This window comes from Wyeomyia smithii, chromosome 2 (assembly GCF_029784165.1).
Source record: "Wyeomyia smithii strain HCP4-BCI-WySm-NY-G18 chromosome 2, ASM2978416v1, whole genome shotgun sequence".
Lineage (NCBI taxonomy): Eukaryota > Metazoa > Arthropoda > Insecta > Diptera > Culicidae > Wyeomyia > Wyeomyia smithii.
The window spans coordinates 256,823,851-256,849,165 of NC_073695.1; the positions used below are offsets into that span (position 1 = coordinate 256,823,851).

The 25,315-nt window shown below is 36.1% G+C and overlaps 1 protein-coding gene across 1 annotated transcript in view; it reads left to right on the forward strand.

The window, feature by feature from the left end:
• The window catches only part of LOC129723506 (venom dipeptidyl peptidase 4), a 70,445-nt gene that overhangs the window by 2,180 nt on the left and 42,950 nt on the right, over positions 1-25,315 (forward strand). Inside the window, exon 2 of the mRNA XM_055677764.1 lies at positions 19,667-20,008. Within this exon, the coding sequence (XP_055533739.1) occupies positions 19,793-20,008 (216 nt within the window). The 5' untranslated portion in view covers positions 19,667-19,792. The remainder of the gene's footprint in view (positions 1-19,666; positions 20,009-25,315) is intronic.

A 25,315-nucleotide genomic window follows, 5' to 3' on the forward strand; every position in this document is an offset into this window, starting at 1 on the left:
TTGACCATATCTGTAATTTTTGGTGCCCCTAGAACGAATAACTTTTTCTCGTGAACATAACGTTGAAGCGATGAACCGGGCGAGCAATTACTATGCGACATACTGACGCACCAATTTTGTTATAACTTATTATGTAAACCCAGTCAAATGTTAAGATTTTCTTTGTATATTTGTTTACTTTTAACCTTACACGTCGATTTTTCAATATATATTTTTCTATATTTCTTTGAATTTTTTAAATTTATTTTTATTTTCATTTTTTGGCAATGTTTTTTATAAATATTTATATTATTTTGTTAATTTTTTTTGTCTTGAGTTTTTTTTAAATTTATTTTATTTCATTAATCAATTAGGGAATGCCTATTAATTACGTAGCGCAAAAGTGACTATTTTTGTCACCCTCTCCTTTAGTATAGCTCCTCAAAATTCTCAGCATGAGTTGCAATGAAGCGTTATAGCTATTTAACCATTCCTGTGAATTTTGGTGTCCCTAGCCAGCGAACGTTAACCGTGCGTCTCCTTTCACTGTTGAATCGGTGGAGACGCCGAGTAAATTATTCGACAGCCTTGTAGGGAACGAGCTTAAGGGAAAAATTGGATCTAGAGCTCGATAGTAATAGTCTTGAGAAAAACTTTCTTCTACAATGTTGTTACATAGGGGAACTGCTCCATTATTCATCTCAGCTCATATATTCATCTCATACAATATGAAAACACAATTGAAAACAGGAAAAAATGCATATTTTCTTCTTAAATCAATCTGCTAATCCATGGAATGGATTCTAATTAGTTCACTTTAGATTCCTCATAAACTATTATCCTCCAAAATTCACTTAAGGTGCCGCCACACGGACGCTTATTCCCTTAGTTTCTAAGTCATAGTTGCTTGTAAAAAGCATTTTTTTTCATCATAACGCGGGATTGTACTGTCAAAAGCTATAACATAGAGACCCTGAACTACTCCGTCATGCCCGAATAGGTCGTAGCCTACTATTCAGTGATGAAAAAATTTTTTTAAAAATCAACTAAGACTTAGAAACTAAGGGAATTAGCGTCCGTGTGGCGGCACCTTTAGAAGCACTAAATTTTATATTAAAGTCGGCCATCTGCACTCGAAAACTCATTTGATTCAACCACCTACCTCAGAAAACAAAATCCGCGCATTGTTCTATACGGCTACAACGGGACTCGTTCAGCAGCCAACCAAAGTTTTTTTCATCACTAGCGACCCACTTTGTATTTTAATCACTAAACAAAATCACTCCTTACACTAATAACACTTTAATCTCTGAAATGTTCACCTCAAATTTCCTAAAACAAGCTTGAATTAGCAGAAATATGAGATAAATTTCTACAATTCCTAAATTTCAACTGGATGTATTTTCATCTGTTTTCACTGCGTTAAAGAAAATCAAACGTTGCCAAATCAGTTTCTGTTAAAAGGAAAGAATCATACTAAAAATGTTGAATTATTCCGACATAATTGACATAAATCTACAGCACAGTAGTGGTTACCTAGATTACTAATTTTGCACGTAAACAACTGCAGCGGATATCTAGGTAACCTCCTACGACGGGCTGCGGCTACGTTCATTCATAAAAGTGTGATTCATTCATGATTACCAGTGTGATGAACATGGAAGCGTCGTGAGATGAATAATTGAGCAGAGATTCATGTTTTGAGATGGATATGGAAGCGTTGTGAAAAATGGTTTGTTTTACAAAATTCAGGAAACATCCTGCTAATTTTACTAAATATACAATGCTATACGATTCCATTAGAGCACGTAAGCATATTTAGTTTATTTGTTCAATGATTTCGTGAAAATTTGGTGTTTAATCCGTGCAATCTTCGTGAATATCGGCTTAATGAGATGAATAATGGAGCAGTTCCCTACCCTATGATTTATTTATTTATTAATTTGTTTGTTATTTTCATCTGGCAAAATATTTTAAACATAAATCCAAGCTGTTTGTTGGCTTTAGTATTTATGCTAATCGTTAGAAGATTTCTCGAGCACCATTCTTCGAAAATGTTGATCCATTGTTGGAGCACATGCCAATCATCGATGCACACAGTTACGCATAATTTGACATCATCCGTAAAAATGAGCCAACATCCCAGTGGCAGTAAAATCGACAGCTCATTGACAAATATTGAGAACAGAAGTGGACCGAGGTTGCTTCCTTGTGGTAGGCCTGACATATTGGAGAAACTTTCAGATGATACGGATCCGATCTCAACGTTGCCGTGAGATAGGACCTGAGCCAACTTATAGGGTCATCGGAGATACCAAAAAAAAAACAATATCGCACGCTAGCCTCGATCAACTAGATTAGTTGAGAGAACTCGTTATCGATATTGTTTTTGGCACATCTTGCATGTTGTAGGATAAGTACAACGATACACCGTGCCCCAGTGCTGAGTCGAGAAAATTTCCAGCTCGAAAAGATCCTCGACCTGATCGGGAATCGAAACCGATATCACAACCGTGTGAGAGAGCTAGCCGACCGACATCGCTAACCACAGAACCACGGGGACCAAGTTTACCTAATTTTAGAAGCAATATGCTATTATCAACTCTATCGAAAGCAGCTTGGAGATAAGTATATATTGCGTCAACCTGAGAACCGGCATCAATATTACGTAGGTAGTATGAAGTAAACTGAACCAGATTCGTGGAAACAGATTTTTTGGGGTGAAAACCGTGTTAGTCAGCTGATATATAGTTTTCACAGCTTGAGAACAGTACTTCATTCATAACAATTTCAAACACTTTGGAGCATGCACATAATGACATTATGCCACGATAGTTTGCGATATTTAGCTTTTCTCCTTTATTATGCACAGGGAACATGACAGACAATTTCCAGCTGGTGGGGAAATTATCTTCACGGAGAGATTTGTAACGTCAAAAACTGGATTAATGAGCTCGTTCATCGTTTCAGGACACAGGAAGGTATTCTATCTGAGCTGGGTGACGTAGAAAATTTCATCTTGGTGATAGCGGATTCTATCCGTTGGTAGTTTACTCTAAAATTCCTCAGTGCACATGAGTTGGTAGGGGTATCTCTACATGCATCTGTAGCTTGCTGAGTGGAAGCAGTGGAGTTGTTGAATGCGCTTTGAAAATGGGTGGCGAAAAGTTTGCATTTTTAAGAAGGGAAGCATGCTACGTCGTGATCTAGAAACATATCCACGGGAAGCCCACTATCTAACCGTTCGGAATTGACGAAAGTCCAAAACTGTTTAGGATTTTTTCGGAGATTACTTTGTGTTCTGAAGGATACAGATATCGGTTGTAGAGGCGGTAGTTATTGCTGACACGCAAAAATTGTTGCTTATGAACGGGCAACGGGTTCTACTATAATTACGAAGTGCCCTAGCTCTTATACGCTTTAGACGCCGTAAATGAGCATTTCCGTAGGGTGGTTCAGAAAGAGGTCTACAAGCAGGAACATGTTCAGCCAACGTGTTGTTCACAAACTGCGAGAGAAAGTCAATGGCCTCGTCTATGTTGTCTGCAGTATCTAAAAACGTCCAGTCCATTTGATATAAAAAAGTGGAAGAGGTTGTTTATAAGAAACGACCGCTAGGTTAACGTAGAATTACGACAGCCTGTCTTATGTCAATAATTTTTTGCAATAGCTTTGGAAATACACTCGATTAGGGTTAATCATTTTAATGGTGTGAAGCGATATTTCGTATATTATTTTTGCTTTAATGGAATGGAATGGAATAACTGAAAAAAAGGTGTGATTAAATTATTTCCAGTTATACCATTCTACAACGTTCGAAAAAAAATCACAGGAAGGTTGTATGCAAAGCCACGACCGCAAGGTTGAAGTAGAATACTTTTACAAGAAAGATAACCCGGCTGCTTGCATGTCAGTCATTTTTTCTAGTAAATAAACGTTGACCGTTCATTGGCAGTATTGTAATTTCTTTTTGTTTGATATTTTGTGCAAATGAGAAGTTGAAGTGCTGCCGAGTTGTAATATGCTCATTTAATACGACATCATTAAACAGGAACGCAACAAATGCTACGGTTATGCAGAACGCGAATGACGGCGCGATGCGATTCGCCTTACCGTGGTGAAATGTACAGCTCTTTTTAAGGCGAAGTAGAGCTATACATTTCAACATTTCGTCTTGCCGAATCGCATCGCGCCGTTATTTGCGTTCTGCATGACCGTAGCCAAACACTAAGCGACGCAAAAACGTAATAATAGTCAGAGTATGCATATAGATGAAGATTGGAACTTTGGATTATAGCGCAAAACGAGAAAATATTAACTCTTCAAATATTCATTTGTGTTCTTCAAATTTCAGTTGTTCAGTTTAATATCCGATGAAATGTCTGTTTATTATCTGATGAAGCTCTTATATAGGCCAAATGATGCATTCCCAATTTACTAGGACCATAACTCTGCCGACCGTGCTTGGGAAACCGCGGGATACAACTTTCCCATTAGGCCTCTGCCATGAGGGACGATCCATTAATGATGTCACGCAAAATTTGGAAAAAATTACTCCCCCCCATCCCGTTGTCACAAGCTGTCACAACTTCCTTGACCCCCTCCCCTTAATTACGTCACGTTTTTATACCTCCCTTCGAGAAATTTGTTTAGAATGCATTTTTTCTAAACAAGAACGATTTTACTGAAAGAAAAACTGAAACCAATAAGAAAAGAAGATTATCGAAGATAACTATAAAAGGCGTTTACTTCTGAGTCCAAGAATGCTGCTGATGGAGTCGCATATCGACGACATAGAAAGCCGAGACAGTAACTGCAAATTCAACCATGCGACGAGAAATGATATCGGTTAAATTTATCTTGGAGGCTTCCCCGAAGATACTATTAACAAAAATCACACTTTGAAAATTAACTCCACGCGAAATTATTTCTCATACTTAAGCAAGTCTGCAATAGCAGCATGCTGTAGCAGTGTTGCTGGAAAATTTCAATTGTGAGCCGTCCGTCAGACATTCAATTAGTTTGGGGTTAATAGATGTTTCTACAAGCATCGTAGCGCCTTACGGTCTTCAGAAGAGTTTTTCCCACGGAAATTTCCTACAAATATCATGTATCAATATATTTTTAGGACCTAACTGGGAATTTCTAGAGAATAAGTTATGAAAAAGTGAATTTTCCTATATAAAATTGTATGGAAACTTTTAAAATCGGGCGCAAATCAGGCGTTTCACCGATCGATCAGAAAAGTTACACAGTTGTTATGGGACCCATAAGGAACACGAAAAGTGCATGGGAGCTAAAATTTATTTTTTGTCCCACCCTAATGGGGCATTCCATCTAAAGTGTGCACACTTATGTATGTGACCTTCTCAGATTTGGCTCAAATTTTGTGGAATGGTTGATTTAAAGTCATTATGCAAAAATCCCAATTTTGGTGCCGATCGGTTAACCTCCCTTGAGACCTTCTCCTTTTTTGGAAAAAGTGCCATTTTTCGTTTTCTTCTGTGATAGCTTAAAAAGCATGCATTTGTGAAGAAAAAAAAAGCTTAAAAAGCATGATGTCTAGAAATAAATTGATACATGAATTTTGAAGAAAATTAGTTGGGGATTCCGAAAAAAATCAATTTTGAGCGACAGTGATGCCAGAATGCTGTAACTCGAGTTTTTTTTTTTTTTTCATAAAACCTCTACGTAATAGGTGTTATTAGAGTGTAATTTTCTCAGCAACACGATGCGATTGTCGAATTTGAAACCAAAATATACTTATTGGCCGGAAGATGCAACTAAATTTTTCAACTGTTTAAATAACATATCTGGTAACAATGCCAGGCAAAATAGTTGTTTTTTGGATTTCTTGAATAATTCTCTTCACATTGCATTATTCAGAATGTCCATAATCACGCCAGTTCTGAAGATATTAGCAGAGTAATGATAAGATATGCAATAACTCGAGTTTTGCGCATAATACCTCGGGGTGATAAGTTTTTGCCTTTCTCCTAGAAGGTATAGCAATCACTTGCAAAACCGAAGATATGAAAGTGCTCTAAAGAGCCGAATGGCATATATCACTCGACTCAGCTCGACGAGCTGAGCATTTTCTGTATGTGTGTGTATGTGCAGATTCTTATTCTCACTCACTTTTCTCAGAGATGCCTGGACCGATTTTAATAAAATTAATTGCAAATGAAAGGTCTTATTGTCCTATAAGACCCTATTCAATTTTATTGTCATCGGATTTTTAGTTTAGAGGTTATGTTTAAAAATGTAAAAATCATGAAACATCATTATCTTAAAAACTTCACAACCGATTTGAACAAAATTGATTTCAAATGAACGGGCTACCCAAAATATCCTTAAATTTTGGATTTTATAATAATTGAACTTGTGGTTCAAAAGTTATAACAAGAAACGTGTTTTGAAGACTACTTAATCTCACTCATGTTTCTCAGAGATGGCTGAACCGATTTTCATAAAATCAGTGTCAAATGGAAGGTCTAGTTGCCCTATAAGATCCTATTGATTTGGTTTTCAATCAGACTATTATTTTTCCTGTTATGTTTAAAAATGTGAAATTCAGCTATGAAAAGGAACATATTCCGAAGACTACTTGAACTCACTCACTTTTCTCAGTGATGGCTGACCCGATTTCTACAAAATGAGTGTCAACTAATAAGTCTAGCTGCCTCGTAACACGCTATTGAATTTTACTGTAATCGGACTGTAACTTCGTCTGTAAATGTGAAAATTACGAAACTTCATTATCTCAGAAACTACACAACCGATTTGATCAATATTAATATCAGATGAGCGGGCCAGTTAAGGGTTAGCTGATGAATTATGATTGAACACGTGGTTTCAAAGTTCGGCTGTCCTATATGTTCCCATTTCATTTGATTATAATTGAACTTAAGCCATCGTTATGTATTCAATTGTTAATAAAACAACGAAAGTCTATTATTTCAAAGATTACATGACTAATTTGAACATAACTAGTGTCATACGAACAAGTCATTTCTCAAACATACAAATAACAAACTTCATATCAATTTGATATGTGGCACAAAAGTTATGGAAAAAAAGAAATTCAAAGGCTATTTAAAACTATACCTGCTTTGATTGATATATGTGGTCTCAACCAGTGCTGAGAATATTCACTGTCAGCCGTTTTTATATTGATAATCATACTACCCATGCGACCGTTGATATTCATGATACCAAAAAACCGGTGACAACCGACAAGATAAACTTTAACACTCGTGTTGATATTTTGATCGTCAAAAATAAAAATCATTTCAAAATAGTGAAAATCAAAATTAAGCTTATTCGACCATTTATACTGTACTGGGCAGTGTACAGCTTCTGAACAGATTTGCACTACTTGGATTGATAATCACCGAAGCTTCTTTGAATATCATTACGAGGCCTTTGATATTCATTCCCCTGTTCTGTCATTGAATATGAGAAACGATATTCATGCATTGTCACAATGAACATAGGTTACTGAGTTGCGTCAGAGAATAAATTTGCTGACACTGGGATTAATTCAATTCATCTACTCATGAATAAACATTGATATTCTAAGCAGTGGTCTCAACATACTTTAATATGGTTTTGTACTATTTGAACGTTTCAAATTCATTGATTCCTTGCGATGTGTTTAAAGTCTGCAAATGCACGACGAATCGGCCATAGGATATGATCAAAGTCAAATAAAAAAGCGTTTGAAATGAATGGTTTTATCGAAATGACAAAATCTTCGACTTTTGGCTTCTGAATATTCTGAATATATTCATATTGGGTGGTATTCGGTCATGTTCAGCAGATTTTCTGGCATCAATCTGACACGGGAAATATCCATATTGGGAGGTATTTAGTTATTTTGGTTGTTTTCCAGAAACTAAAAGTGGTCGCCTTTAAATTCAAAAGGGTGTCAAGGGTCAATGTTTGGTTTCTATGCATCATCTCGATTACGAAAATATCCATGTTGAGTATTATTTGGTCATTTTCGACTGTTTCCTATAAGTTGCCATTTAGCGATTCAAAATGGTGCCTGAGGTCAATTGTTAGCTCATTGCATCATTCTGGTTCCAGAGATACTCATATTGGATGGTATTTGGTTATTTTAGGCTGTTTTTCACAAACCGGAAGTCACCATCTTGGATTTAAAAATGGTATTTAAAATAATTTCTGGCCTCTGAGCGTCATTCTGATTGAAGAAACACCGATATTGGGTGTTATTCGATCATTTTCCGCTGTTTCCCAGGAACCGGAAGTCGCCAACCTAGAATCCAAAATGGGGTCTGTGGTCAATTTCAGCAGCTGTGTATCATTTGTTATCACTAAAAACATTTACCTGCCAAATATGGTTCCATTTAGTTGATTAGTTCGCGAGACGTGCAGAAATTTGTGCAGACACATGTGCTTCCATAAGAGGGAGGGGCGTCGAACCATTATGGACATATTTATTACCCTTTAAAACATCCACATGCCAAATTCGGTTTCATTTGCTTGGTTTTTCTTGAGTTGTGCAGAAATGTATGTTTCATTTGTATTAGACCCCTCCTTTCCAGAAGAGGGAGGGGTCTCAAACTATCATAGGAACCTTTATCGGCACCAAAAACCCCTTAATACAAATTTTCACCTCGATGACCGGCTTGACTGTTTATATGTATAGATTACAACATCAATATTTTAGAACCTAAAGAGTGAATTTACATTTATTGGATTGAAGCGTTCATGTAAATTTATTTTTACAAATAAAAGTTTGAATGAGAAAGGCTGGGTCTGACCGCTAGGTGGATTAATTTAGGTTTTTCAACATAATTTCACAAAAAGCAGAATAGATTCATTTCAACTAAGCTTAAATATTTTTCTTCTGGATGCACGATTATATTCTACGTTCGTGTTCGCTGCTGTTTTAGAATGTCGTTGCACTGTTTATTGTAACGCGCTTGAAAACATTAACCATTCTGATGTAAACGCTCGCCGTGTTCTTCAGAATATACTTCCATATTATCTTTGAACTGATCAAGATGAGAGTCCAGAATACGAAGCTTCAAAGACATCCCTTTTTTATAATCTAATGTCTTATGATTGCCGAAAAAATTGTCGCATGCCGACCTAAAACTTTCTCAAGAATGATTTTCCGTTTCGTTTAGTATGTTATAAAAATCTTCATCATTTGGCATTGTACGCACAGACAGTTTTCGTATATGCAGAATGCAGAAAACTCATCCTGGCGCTCTCATTGCAAATTTTAACGTGATCGTTTACTGGTGTTGAACCATTAGAAGCTATGTCAAATAAAATTATTAACAATTTTCAACAAAAATCGTTGCAATCCTCAATTGCTACGATAAGCTCTCTTTATAGCCAATAAGTTAGCATTTAAGTTAGTTGTAAGTATACTTTCCTTTCTTGACAAGTAGGTTTGAATCCCTATGAATGATAAGTCCTAATTGCGAAAGCAAACAAATCCTAACAATTAAAATTACAAATTACTAACAGTGTTGAGAAGTCACCATTTGTGATTGCACACACATACTCATTATTTACTAATATTTATCATAAATACTTAAGCTACTAACAAATCCCCCCTATTCAAAAAAAAAAAAAAACAGCTAACTTAATTGCTAACTTATTGGCTATAAAAAGAGCTTATCGTAGCAATTGAGGATTGCAACGATTTTTGTCGAAAATTGTTAATAATTTTATTTGACATAGCTTCTAATGGTTCAACACCAGTAAGTCTATGTAATTCGAGTGTACCAAACCAAGGAGGACGCTTCAAAATCATTTTCAGAATTTTATTCTGAATCCTTTGGAGCGTTTTCTTCCTTGTTGAACAGCAACTTGACCAGATCGGTACAGCATAAAGCATTGCTGGTCTAAAAATTTGTTTGTAAATCAAAAGTTTGTTCTTTAAACGAAGTTTAGAATTCCTGTTAATGAGAGGATACAAACATCTCGTATATTTGATGCACTTGGCTTGTATACTCTCAATGTGCTCTTTGAAAATAAGTTTTTTATCATAAATTAGTCCCAAGTACTTAACCTTGTCGGACCAACTTAAAATAACCCCATTCATCTTGACAACATGATTATTGTTTGGCTTGAGGAAAGAAGCCCTAGGCTTATGCGGAAAAATTATCATTTGAGTTTTAGAAGCATTGGGAGAGATTTTCCACTTTTGCAAGTAGGAAGAAAAAATATCTAAACTTTTCTGCAATCGACTGCATATGACACGAAGACTTTTTCCTTTTACGGAAATGCTTGTGTCATCGCAGAACAATGACTTTGTGCATCCTGGAGGCAAATCAGAAAGATCTGAAGTGAATATGTTATACAGGACTGGGCCCAAGACAGAACCTTGAGGCACACCTGCTCTGACAGGAAATCTTTCAGATTTTGAAATCTGATAGACAACCTGCAGAGTTCGATCAGTAAGATAATTTTTCAAAATTTGGATTAGGAAAATTGGAAAATTGAAAGTTTGCAATTTCGCAATCAAACCTTTATGCCAAACACTGTCGAATGCTTTTTCTATGTCTAAAAGAGCAGCTCCAGTGGAATAACCTTCAGATTTGTTAGCTCGTATCATATTAGTAACTCTGAGCTATTGATGAGTTGTGGAATGCCCATGGCGAAATCCAAACTGTTCATTTGAAAATTTGAAATTGAATTTTCGTTGATGTGTGACATCATTCTGTTAAGAATAATTCTCTCAAACAGTTTACTTTTTGAAGAAAGCAAACTGATTGGTCGATAACTTGAAACTTCAGCTGGGTTCTTATCCGGTTTTAAAATTGGAGTAATTTTTGCATTTTTCCATAATTTGGGAAAATATGCAATTTTGAAGCAGCAATTGAAAATTTTCACTATAAATTCCATTGTGCACTCAGGGAGATGTTTGATTAGTATATTAAAGATTCCATCGTCACCAGGTGCTTTCATATTTTTGAAATTTTTAATAATTGATTTAATCTCATTCAAGTTAGTTTCAATTATTTCTGCAATTGAAAAATTCTGGGAAAAATTAAATCAAATTGACGTGTGACTTCATTTTCAATTGGACTCACAAAATTCAAATTTGAGTTATGAACACTCTCAAACTGCTGAGCAAGTCTTTGAGCCTTTTGTTCATTGGATACAAGAAAACGTTCACCATCTTTTAAAACTGGAATAGGCTTTGAAGGTTTCTTAAGAATCTTCGACAGCTTCCAAAATGGTTTTGAATATGGTTTCAATTTTTCAACTTTAGTCTCAAAATTTTGATTTCTCAGAAGAGTAAATCTATGTTTAATCTCTTTCTGTAAATCTTTATAAATAGTTTTAAAAACAGGGTCACGAGAACGTTGATATTGACGTCTGCGGACATTTTTCAAACGAACTAGAAGTTGAAGATTTTCGTCAATTATTGGTGAATCAAATTTCACTTCAGCCTTTGGAACAGAATAATCCCTGGCATCAACAATTGCACATTTTAATGCTTCCAAAGCGGAATCAATATTCACTTCGTTTTGCAAATCAAGCTCATTATTAAAATTTCTCTCAATATGAGTTTTGTATCTTTCCCAATTAGCCTTGTTATAATTAAAAACAGAGCTCATAGGGTTTAAAACTGATTCATGTGATAAAGAAAAAGTTATTGGAAGATGGTCAGAATCAAAGTCAGCATGTGTGATCAAATCACTACATACATGACTTTGATCTGTAAGCACCAAATCAATTGTTGAAGGGTTTCTTACAGAAGAAAAGCATGTAGGCCTATTCGGAGACAAAATAGAATAGTATCCTGAAGAACAATCATTGAATAAAATTTTTCCATTGGAATTACTTTGAGAATTATTCCATGAACGATGTTTAGCGTTAAAATCGCCGATTATGAAAAATTTCGAACGATTTCTGGTGAGTTTTTGTAAATCACCTTTAAAATAATTTTTGAGCTCGCGTGTGCATTGAAATGGTAAATATGCTGCGGCAATAAATAAAATCCCAAGTTCAGTTGAACTTCAATTCCCAAAGTTTCAATAACTTTCGTCTCAAGATGAGGAAGAGCACGATGTTTGATTCGGCGATGAATAACAATTGCAACTCCACCGCCGGAACCCTGAATCCTATCATATCTATGAACCACGTAATTGGGATCATATTTTAATTTTATGTTAGGTTTCAAAAATGTTTCAGTAATAATTGCAATATGCACATTATTTACTGTTAAAAAATTAAAAAGCTCATTCTCATTGGCCTTCAATGAGCGAGCATTCCAATTTAATATTTTAATTGTTTTATTTAAAATCATTGCTAAATTTTAAATTAGAAACAATTTTAATAGTAAAATTTGTGCCTATTCGAATGGATTCAAACATTGATTTTGCCTGCAACATGGCGTTCATAAGATCGAACATTGCCTGTTGCAAAAAAGAAAGTTTACCTGCCGTAATAGGCCCCAGGCAGTTGACATTAGAAAAAAATATTCTCGGCAGCAATATTAGCTGGAGTAATAGGTGTACAATTATTTTCTAGCGTGTTTTGCTTACCCATATTAACGGTCATTTTCGAACTACCAACACTAGGCGGTATAATGTTCGAACTACCTGTAACCTGTGCATAAGTTAATCGGGTATGCAAAGGAGTAGGTAAACTATGCGTCACTGGTACGCTTGGAGAATTTTGTTTTGAAGTTGGTTTTAATTGAGAAATTGAATTTTGTTTACCTTGCCTTGCCTTAACAATTGCTAAACGGACTGGGCATTGATAAAAATTTGACATATGGTTGCCATTACAATTCGCACAGCGAAAATTTTTACTCTCTTTCACAGGACATGTGTCCTTTTTGTGAGAAGAGTCTCCACAATTAAAACATTTTTGGTCCATATTGCAGAATTTGGAACCATGGCCATAACGTTGGCAAGTACGGCATTGGGTGATATGCTTTTCACCTCCGCCATACTTCCTATAAATTTCCCACTTTACACGCACATTATACAAAGCATGAGCTTTTTCAAAAAAATTTAAGTTGTTAACCTCATTGCGGTTAAAATGAATTAAATAATTAACAAGGGAAATTCCAGTACTCTGACTGTTATCGCCTCGTGATTTTTGTTTCATTAGAATTACTTGGATAGGGGCTATGCCAAGTAATTCTGTTTAAGTAAGTTTGATCTCATCAACGGTTTGATCGTTGGTGAGACCTTTCAAGACAACCTTGAACGGCTTGGCGTTCTTCGTGTCATATGTAAACAATTTATACATCTTTTCAGTTAAATACTGAATAAGACGATTACGACCCTGTATAGAGTCGGCTAATAAGCGGCATTCGCCTCTACGACCAATTTGATAGGTAACTTTAACGTCAGAAACAAACGTTGAAAGTTCCTTTTTGAAAATATTGAATTCAGAAGAAATAGCTACCACAATAGGTGGAACTTTTTCCTTTTTAAAGAATTGACATTTTGTATAGTTTCATTACTCATAACTTCCATTTCACCAGCTTCTTGCTCAGGCAAAATATCAAAAGGATTGTCACTACAGACACTCGAAGTGTCAGAAAGAGATGCCTCTCTTTTCCTCCCCGCAGCGATGCGTGGTTTCTTTTCTCGTCCTGCCATTTCAGGTGATACGAAAAAAGTTAAAACAAATGTTAAATTCAAAAGTAGGTAGTCTTGAGAAAGACTGATGGGAAATAACTTTCAGGTAGTCTTTAAAAGACACACTGACAAAACACAAACTTTGAAGCTATAGGCAGTCAAAGACCAGTCCACAAGAAACCGAAAAAACGTCTGATCTGTAGGACAGTTCAAGACGCACTGATTAATGAATGATGATTTGTGAATTTATGAAACAGATAACTTGCAATACTATCAAAATTAGTGAGAACACTTTTCAACATAACTCTACTCGTTCATTCATGAATTGTCAAGTATCAAAGTTTAACTAGCTTAAAGTACAAGATCTAAGCTTTAAAAAAAGTAGTTGATGATGTGCACCGGTTTGCCTCTTTCTCCCCTATGTGCATTTGAATCTGGGAAATAATTTATTGTAAAAACGCTCTAATTTAGCATAGAACGATTGTAGCAACATGCTGTCTTCGAAAGAAACCTGTGTTTTTATGTTGGTCATATTTGTCTAGAACATTATGTTCTTGAAAAAACAATATTCAAAAAGTTATGCCAGTAAAACTAAATTTGAGGGGGTTGACAGCGAAAATGCTTTGTATTTCAATAAATAGATGTCGTAGAAATTTAATATCTTCCGCAAAGTTTCATATTTTGAAAAGTTCTACAACTTTGCTAAAGAAACTATCCATGTATCTTCGCTGTATCAAAAGTTAGATTTTTTTATTTTTATGATAGTAGGCCATGATAAAAAAATTTTCTTGTCAAAATTTCCGTTATATTTTTGTGAACAATTCTTTTGAAATTTGTCTTTGGCTACCATAAACCGTTTAAGCACAAAAGCATTAAGTTCGTCAAATTGCCTTTTCCGACCACTGTGCGTCGTTATGGAGCGCTCGATGACTGCAAGTTTGTATGAACACTTGGTCGGAATCCCTGAGGAAGTTTAACCCAAGGGGCTCGTGTGGCTGTCAAACTCCATACATTATCCATCTACCATTCATTGATTCTGGTACTAGCGTTTTTGGTACCCACTTTTTGGTTGGTTTGCCCCAAAACAAATGGAATAGAGTTAACGTCCCATAATTGTCGGTAGACTTATTCTCGAATAAATATCGTTTTATATGGAAAAACAAGAACGAAACGTTTTCTTTCAGTACAATGTGCACTTCTAATGAAAAATGTAGGTTTTGTAAATATTTGAAATGAAATATTGACGCCGTGATGAATTTATGATTGGTAGGCAAAATGTTGACGTTTATAGTCCCCTGGGTTAACCAGACATGAAAAGCAATCATCTTCGTGGTTCGCTGTTTTTCTTTCAAGCTCGAGGAGTTTTCAAACTTAAAAACCTTGGTCATTTTAGCTAAGCCAAGTTATTATTTCATAAAACCATTTCCACGTGGCTTGAAGAGATACTTATGTCACTAGTTTCGGCTGGGCATGAGTATCCCCGTTAGTGCAGGTCCCCCAAACGTGGTCGGCTGGGCTTTCGGATGATTGTTTGGCTGACCATATGAAGGCTAGAATGATGGGGTGTGTCTAGTCAGCCGCCGTCTCCTGATGTTTCGGCTTAGGAAGTCGGTGGCCGGGCGTAAGCCAGCAGTAACAGTAATGTTACGGCGTAATCCTCTCCTAGCAATAGGAGAAGTTTTTCCAACACTACCTGAGAATTCTAGGAGGCAATCCGCATATACCCCATACTATGACTTTCGCATATGCGACCAAGACACCCTCTTACACAGGCTAACCTATTTGGTTAGTGGCCAAAATCGTCAAGTCCACCTAGAGGGACCAGGGCGTGCTAAGTTCACCGCTGCTTAGTGGTGATAAATGCCGAACGAATGTAACGGCCGTAACTGTGTAGGGACTCATTCTGTCCAGCTAGTCTGCCAAACTAGATGGGCGCTCGGGTGCATAATACTTTAGGAAGGCATTGACTCAACGAGTTTTTATAACGAGCGATTTACCAGGTGATTATCTAACCAAGTGACATTTGAGTGATTAAAAGCTGAACCAACCGTCTTTTTCAAGACGATCTTTTAAACGTATCTTCGTATCAAATTTATATTTTTAATAAAACCATTTCCACGTGGCTTGAAGAATGATCTGAATTCTGCATTGTCAAGCGATATTCAACACAGATACTTGAAGTAAGCGTAGGTTAATTCGTTGCGAATGAAGTGCCGGTTAGTAAAAAATGGCGCTGAAAATATATCAGCACACGGCTTACATTGGTGTACACATGAGCCTCCTACACTGTTTACTTCTACGATACGGATGGCGTCATTGTGTTTTTTGTTCACACTCTAAAGAACTAGCCTGTTTTTTGTAGACGTTCGAACACGATGAGCTTGAAGCAGTGGTTCCTAACCTTTTTGGCTTCGCGACCCCTTCTGCTAAGCACAAAGAGCTCCGCGACCCCTTTACGAACCATAAAGAGCTTCGCGCCCTCTCAATAAATTACAGATACAAATTTTGAATCCCGAGGCTGTATTTGTCAGTTTCATGTCGTCCTACACTTTTAATTTGTGTCATGTTTTGGTCTTGATTTGCAAAAAGGTTGAAAATCCGCTCTCACAGCGGTATATTGAGAGAAAAATTATTCACCTGTCAAGTTTTTCTCTAGGATATAACTATCGAGCTCTAGATCCAAATTTCCCCCCAAGCACGCTCTCTACAACGTTGTACTTGAGGTCTCCATCGTTTCAACAGTGGAAGGCACGATTACCGTTCGAGTTGGAGTGGGTAGGAGCTTTTGTCACGTAACTAGGGGCATCAAAATTCACAGACATGAATAAATAGCTATAATCTCTCGTTTTTTTCCAGTTTTAGCTTTGAGGCCGCACCTGTAGTTTTCTTGTTGTGAAGTAGTTAAATAGCTCTATTCCGATTAATTCGAAAGATAATAAAGAAATAAAGATAAAATTGCATGCAGTCACTGTGACATGGTTTACATTGGACAAACTAAACGTAACCTAGGGATACGTTTCAAAGAACATTTCGCAGAAGTGACAAAAGCAAGTAAAGTTTCAAAAAATGCCCCACCACACCTTTTCAAATCAAAAGTGGCTGAACATATTTTAAACAAGGAACATCCACTAACTTCGGATAACATTCACCTCCTCCGCCCCGTTAATAATTTATGGAAATTAGACGTAGCTGAAAGTTTAGAAATTTATAAACAACACTCATGCACGCTTCTCAATAAAGACGCAGGTAATCACCCCTCATGGCTATTCAATCTGCTTCCCAAAAACCCCAGACATGGTACGGTAAACAATCGACCGCATAATTCCCTACCTAACTTCAATTAAGGGTGCTAAATTTTCATTTTTACCTACTACAAATAAAAAAAAAACAGGATTTACGCTTTGCTCTTTACCAGTCCACATAAGCACTGAGGAAGACTGTACGTCACAGTCGAAATATATATTTGCGGACTGAATTTCAATATTTATTTCCAAAAAATTTAGTAGAGTATAACGGAAACCGATAACTATTTCTTTTATTGATCTCAATCGCTCTGCTAAGACGCTCGTTATAGATTTTCTAGATTTGAAAGATAATAAAGAACTTTGTTCTCAAGTTACGCAAAATTGATGTGGCTACATCATTGTAGAACATCGTCTAACTCTATCTGCAAAGATAAGAAAGTTAGATTGTGGATTTCATCGAAAGTTTGGGTAAATGTGCGCTCTATCATATGTAACAACTTTGTAAAAGAATTTTTTTTTCTGAAATGTTACTATCGAGCTCTAGATCCAAGTTTCCCCCTAAGCTCGTTTCAAGAAGGCTGTCATATAATCAACTCCACCGGTACAACAGTGAAAGAAGGCGCATGGTTAACGTTCGCGTTAGAGTTGGTGGGTGCTTATGTCGCGTAACTGAAATGGCTAGGGGCAAAAAAAAAATCACAGGAATGGTTAGTTAGCTATAATCTTTAATTTTTTCCAGTTTGAGCTCTAGGGCGAAGCCTGTGTTGACCATTGTTGTCTTCCAAAGATCATCTGTTTTTATGATATTTCAAAAGTTGTTTTTTCTCAAAACTAGATAAATAATCTTTCATTTGATTTAGTAACATCAAAATTCTATTGAGTGGTTCAAAAGTTATGAATTTAAAAAAAATCAAAATTAGCCGTTATTTTTGGTTACTTTATTTCAGAACTCGTCACAATGATCAAACAAAAACATACGTGTTCGATTATTTTTGGATGAAGATCAATCCCTGCAATTTTGAGCCCAATCTGAGCACTTCTGGCGACCAACTTCAAAATAAAGTGACCAGAAGAGAAGACTTTTTTTCGATATATTTATTTTTTAAAATTCATAACTTTTTAAACACTTGATCGATTTTTGGTGTTTTTGAATCAAACAAACATTTAGTAATTACATTTTTGAGAGAAAAAGTGGAATCAAATATGTGTACTATTGAATACGAAAATCATGAAATTTCAAATTAAATTTACTTAAATACAAAAAAATAACATTAAAAAAATCCCATATGTGGAGTCTAATGTGTCCTTAAAAATGACGCCAGAGAAATTTTCTATTTTTGCTCCAAAAGAAAAAACGACAAAAAAATGGAAAGGGTGTATTTTTAGATGAAAAACATTAAAAACCTTGAATGGGATTGAGATATTTACGATTTGAGCACTGTAAAATATTTGTTATAAAAGCTCTGGAAGATGTCTGGAGACAGTTTTGATGTGGACATTTAAATAAAAAAGTTAGAGCGCAAATGGCTTTTTTTTTCAATTTTGATTTAGTGAAACAAATTTAGTAAATAGTTTAATCAAAAGCCCCAGTATCGACAGTCGGTAAATGATGTTACATGAAAAACGTCTTCTTGTAAGCTTATGTCAGTTTTCGTCTGGCTTTTTTTTTTGATTGTTGTATGAAAAAGTCTAAATTCAACATAAATAAGCGGCTTTTGAGCATAACTTTGATTGTCGTTTTTAATTTAAAGAAATCTGCAGCCGAGGCACTTCGAATGACAGAACCGATCCTGAATTTGTCGCAAATGGTTTTTACCTTACAAAAATGGTAATTTCGCAAGAAGTGTTCTGAAGCTATGAAAAGACCGTAGAGGCAGAATTGGAATTGAAAGCACCACATGAACTCTCTACTGAAAACAAATGTTGCACTCGAGCCAAGCATTGAATGAAAACGGCCACAGTACAAGAGAAGAAAATAAAATTCTCCTGGCATTGGTTTATCCTAATACCACCTATTTTGAGTTTGGATGCGTCTGAACCGAGCAGTTCTTTTACTGTTAAAAAGATAAGAAACTGTTGTGTCTAGCGATGGACAATATTTTCATAAATAAGAATGTAACTAATTTTGCACAATAAATCGTCGAATCATGAAAACCGGTGATTTTTAATTTGCACACCTGATTGAAAAAACCTTTTTTTTTGTAAAGTTACCTCAAATTAACAAAACTACAACATTGTAAAACAATCTTTGTTTATATTTACAAATAATGAGTAAAAAACTGGGAGAAACATTTTTTCTCTTGGATATTGCTTTCGGGCTCTAGATTCAGATTTCCCCTAGATTCGTTCCCTGGACTGTGCGATGTATGTTTTATTTACTGCCACTAATCTGACAGATGAATTCGCGTGAAAACCCTCTTTTGGCAGAATATGTGACATACATTGAAAGGTTACCCTACTGTGATAAAAATTAAATTTCGGCATCTCTTCGGGGTTGCAAGTTGCAACGTGGGTCAAGTTTTAATGCTTCCGCCCGGGAGTTTTCTGGCGCAATTCTGGTATGACCTATTTGCACGCTCGGAACCATAATTGTATTAATGCTTTCCGTTTTAATGTACAGCTCCGCTGTGCTTTACGTTGCACAAGCATAGGCATATCAGCATAACACACACGTTAGGATGATACCCATGACGATACTGAAGGGTCATTGACGCTGCCGGACGGTATTGTTTCAGGTCACCGACTTGGAGCGTTGTACTTGGCCAGCATCCGAGCTGGGTTTCTATGTTCACTTCTCTTCAACTGATTGAGCTGTAAGCTAATCCACGTTCGTGTGTACTTACTGTTTGTCAGGTGTGTATCGTTTTCGGTTCAAATGGCGAACAGACATAAAAACATGCCGAAATATGAGCTCAGCTAGATGAAGCACCAGTTTAGCTCTGGTGGCACTTTTTATTGAGTGGAAAGTGTGCGCGAAAAATGAGCAGCAGTGTGACCGTCGAGTATCGAAAGCTTTCTCAACGGGACGATCCGGAGTACAATAGTGGAGAGGACAGTTCGGGATTATCAAGTGATATCGAAGAGTGGAGTATCAGTGGAAACGACCGTGCCAGAGAACGGATGGTGCTGAAGAAACCCGACCCTGATGAGAATAAGTTTTCGCGATCCGCCAAAATGACGATTCAAATGTATGAGGTAAGATTTTAATACAATATAGAGGTTGTAGAATTACAACCCGCGTACAATTCCTTTATCTGTTCGTATCAAAGATTATATCTGTTTGGAAGTGGTTTCAGCCAAATTTATATTTAAAACATACTTAACAGCAAGACATGTGTTAAAATCTAAAATCCATGATTTTTTTTCTAAAAAAAATTGAACAATGTATGGTTGAAAATTAAAAAACATGAAAAATAATGTGTGCGTTATTGAGCCATCAAAAAACTCCTTAGCAACTTGCGTTGACATTCATGCCTCGGTATTCAGTAGGCAAGTCTACATCAACGTGTTCTTGCTCACATATTAACATACCAGTTGGCATTTTCAATTCCTTTTTCATTGAAATGGTTTGGTTGAGCTTGCTGAGAATTTTCCCCCATGCTTTCAGCAGATTGTCTTTTGCCCAACTACCAGTTTGATAAACAATGTATGTCAATTACTCAGGTACACGCTGATGTGACCTTGGCTAGAAAAGGAAAAAATAGTTCCAGTGAGATACAAAAAAGTGACCATGACCGCATGTGCATTCATGTGCATTCATGTTCTTTTTTGTTGTTGTTTTGTTTCTAGAGTTGCACTAGGCACCTTTTGTGTAAGGCGCTGCGAAGCACTTGCATTGCTCATGTAGCGTTGAATCACTGTTAAATGCCTATTGTTGTTTGTTTCTCGCCGCGCATTGCATTTTGGGTGGCATTAGCTGCCGGTAGTGATATCAAGTGCAAAACGGTTTAATTGGGTGCTGTTACTGTTTTTATGATAAGGCACCTTTTTCGCTCGAAATAATGTTGCAGTGAATTAATGACCGGGCACAGTTCCAGCAGTAAAACGGCTACACTAATTAAAAGCTGGCATGAAATGATTAGGGGGTGAAGAGTAGGCAACCCTCTGAATGGACCCGCATTTCGGTGTAGTGCGATTGTTATCATAGGTCGACTCTTTTAACTTTTTTCTTAGTCAGAAAGCTCTGGAACAAGGTTTCCCAGATCTTTTGCTCGGCGGAGCACTTTTTAAGTCAAAATATTTGGCGGAGCACCTGCATTTTATAATCATGCGTTAATTTAAAAAGTTTTCTAAATTGATTCGAAATGCGGTTTTCCACCAATTAGTTCGATTTGTAAAAGTTTTCTGGTGAGCAGATTTGGAAAACTGACAAAAAATTGTTTTTGACGTTCGTTTCTGTTTTTACCGAAAACACCGCGTAACACTTGCAAAAGCTTCGCGGAGCACATTTTGGGAAGTTTTACATTTGATGGCTATGGAAAAGCCGTTGAAAAAAAAAAACCGCTGCCGAAACGGTCCGATATTCTATATCATAGGGTAACCGCTCCTATATTTATCTCAGTACCTATATTCATCTCATCACCCTTTTTTTATCAATTTATCGTCAAATTTTATCATATTTTCAACGTTAAACTTTCAGCCACAAGAGAAAATCGAGAAGCAAATAGGTTTACTTTCAAAAATTTGTAGAAGTTTGACGGTAATTGGACAAATGAGAGTAATAAGATGGATATAGGTGCACCACGCTGTTGAGATGAATAATGGAGCGATTACTCTATCTGGTTCATTATTCTCAGGATATTGTAGAGAAGCGAATATTCCAGTTCAATCCCTTTCATTTTCATTTGAACAGAGAAGAAATTTCTGAGAAAAAGTTTTGCGATATAGAATGACTTTGAATGTCAATCTTTATTTTTTTGCAACTGAAATTTATGTAACTTTCAATTTGGCAAATCATAACCAACTTGACAATGTACCTGAAGATGAATGGAATCATAACCATCTAATTGACATAATTAGTTCAAATGGTATATCGACCTTCGAAGGAAAATGAAATTTCGAAAATTATTAGTTTTTATTTTTCACAACACCCTGAATGATTTTTTCTGTTTTTTTTTACTATCGAACATTATCGAAAGTAGTATACTGCCCATAATCGCATAATTGTAACATTCGACATTTTATAGATTTCGTGTTTTTTATTGGGAAATGCTTAAAATAGTATGTACTTTTTACATCTGGAAAAACATGCTTATGTTTGTTTGAAAAAAGTCGTGAAAAATACTAAGTTGTTTTGTCACATAGCGTAAATAACCACATAATTGTCACACTACTTAACTTTTTCAACTTTTTTGACGTAGAGCTACGTCTAACCGCACTATATTGAGATACATTCTGCGGAAACTAAAACCAAGGTGTAACGTCGGAATGAAAGATTTCAAACGGTTATACTGATGGAACCACATGATGGATCACAATAATCAATATGTCGTTGGATTGATAAAATGACGGACAATTTTGTGATTCTTCAGTTATCATTATCATTTCATTGTTAAACAGTGAAAATTTCATAAAAGTTTCAAGGTCGAATTTTCACGAACAGTATACCAATCACATGCGAGCACGCCAGGCACAGACTTCATGAGTAGACACCAACTGCCTGCTGTGATATCCTGTATAGAAGTGGCAAAAAAAAAATTGACAGAACCTCCCCGTCCCAATAGGTCAACTAACGTTTGCTTCTATGAGCCTAGATTATTTTGATGTCTTGAAGGTGAAGCTTTTTCGGAAAGTTTGTAACCACCTCCGCTATCAGACAGTTTCACGTTCTGCTGTTAGAATGTTATCAAAACTGATGTCTCGAAAGAAAACATGCTGGCACAGACTACAGTACTGCACCGAGCAATGTATTAATAAAGCGCTGGTCATTAGTCGTCTATCTGTGCAGTAGAACTCGATATTCATTTGTGTGCAGCCAAGTCAAGTGAAGATTTCATTGTCGCTATCGACGCACAGTGGGGCGTGTTGGGTTAACGCATAAGTACCTATCGTGTTGCGACCGCTGGAACACAATCGAATTGCCTAAACGGCAGTTGTCTTCTTTTTCTTCTTCTTGTTTCGTATAGTAGCAGTAATATCATTCAATATGATTATTCGGGTTTTAGGGACAGTACGGGACGTCTCGAAATTTTCCGTTGTTGCAGATTCATTGGGGGGAACCGTGGGGTTCCCTTCCAGAGACACAGGCTAGATTGAAGACGGTAGCGGAACATTGCTTGCGACATATCAAACTTTAAGTTTTTGTAAACAATTCTCCGATTCCGGTCATCCGCATCAGCAACAAAACGAACCAAAATACCTTTTTTTTGAGCCTTAATTGGTTAAAAAAAAATAAAAAAAAACCTAAAAATATGATTGAACATAATAGCTCCTTTTTGGTTATGTGTGTCGCAATCTAACCGTGCCAAAAGTAAAACGGGCTCAAATCAATCAGAGCCTCAAAAAAAAATATAAAACTATTGTAGTCCTACGTCAACTTTGCGGTCGTGTCTTGGATACCACCCTCCTACTTTTTGTCAAAAAAGATTCCATCCAAATCCACATTTGCATCCTTTGAAACTCGGAAGTTATTCTGATCCGGTAACCAACTAACGGTGATCCGTTTCTGATGTTCAGCTTAAATATGCTCGTTGAATACAATGAAAATTTCATTTCCACTGTGATATATTCCAAAAGTAGCTTGAAAGAGACGGCATAAAAGTATTATTGCAAAAATTTCAATGTTCAATGTATACGTAGTTTAAAGTAGTGCTTTCTTCATGATACTAAGTTTGGTGAAACTGTCTATTTGCAAGAATATATTGGGAACAAAGCATTTAAGGTCAAAATATAAAAGTGTCATTTGCTCGAACAACTAATTTTGCAAATGTTAAAATTATGCGATTATGGGCAGTATATCGTTGTGGAATATTCTGAGCATTTCCGAAGAAATATATTGTTTAAAGACTTGAGCAGAAAAAGTATTTCCAGAATAATAGTTAAAAGATTATTTACGCCTTTTTTTTATTCATACTTCAAAAATAATGTAGTGGTAAAATTTTCGAGATGGCCTTTTTTGGTTTTTGTGTAAGGTTACATATAGTAGTCACAGGTGTCTCCCACTTTTCCAACTTTCTTCTTATTTTCAGTTTACACTTAGGTGGAGATGTTTTTGACGTAGTATAGCATCTTTTTCCACTTCACTGGGTACATTCTTTAGAAGCTAAAATGAGCATGAAACGCTGTGCTCGTAAAATTGTACGGAATATTACAGCCAATGTACTGTTTTATGGTTGAAGTTGAATGTGATAAGATTATTTTTATCACCATTTTCTTACTACGTGGTGAACATTATGGAAAAATGTCAAGGTCGAATATCAACGTACATTTTTCATACAATTGTCTCATCACCTTCAATGCAGAAAATTTTATATGAGACTCATTTGTTACCCTACACCAAACCTACGTTAGTACACTTGAGCACAGACCTTCCTATTTTTTGTCGTGAAACTACCGGCTTTAGTAGGCTGGCATTCTATGGAAAATGTAAAGAAAATTTAAGATGGCATTAAAATGCATACTATGTTACTAAAACTGAATGAATTTGAAACGCCAATACATTGATCGAAAGATGTTGATTGCCCATAACTTGTGGTATAAAAATCGACATATCTATTTGTTCCAGTTTCCAGTCTCATTTTGTGTTGAAATCGTGTTACCAGGAATGCAACTGTTGCGTGTTGCGTATTGCCGATGTGCGACTGGGGGGAAATTCTTTCCATGCTGACGTTAACTGGTGGCAGACATGAGTTTGCAGTTATTCTGATGTGATGTCAAACTTTTACCATCTTTTTAAGACGTACATCTTTTTAAATGAAGTGTTGTAAGTTTTCTAAAACGAATTCAGCATTGTAAGCAGAAAAGGCTAAAATTTTCTGTTTGAAATCGGATTAGTTTCGTATATACCGCTAGTTATGCACAGATCCATCGAATGGTGGTGAACATTACACTACTGCGCATCTGCAGCGGCTTCTAATCACAGTTGCAGTTTGACGATATCCGCAATATATTGGTTTTTCCGCAAAATTTTGGTTTTATCAATGTTTTATAGCGCTTAATACAGCCAAAACAGTGCTTTCATAAAACCAGTTTTGTTACTTGGGTAATTATATAACTAAAGAATATGATGAACAATAATTTACGTGGTCCCACGTCTGCTGTGCGGTCGTGTCTTGTATACCACCCTTCTACTATTTGTTCTGCCTCGTTTTGATGACTTTTTGAACGATTTTCATATTTTTGCATTGTACCCCTTTTATTACTCACCGAAAAGAAGAGCTTCTTCCAAAAAAAATACATTTTTGGGAAAGTGGTTATGATCTTTGATTTCTAGCATATTAGATGTCCGGCAACATATTTCACTTTTAAAGAAACACAATGAATTTGAAAACAAAAAGCGGCATA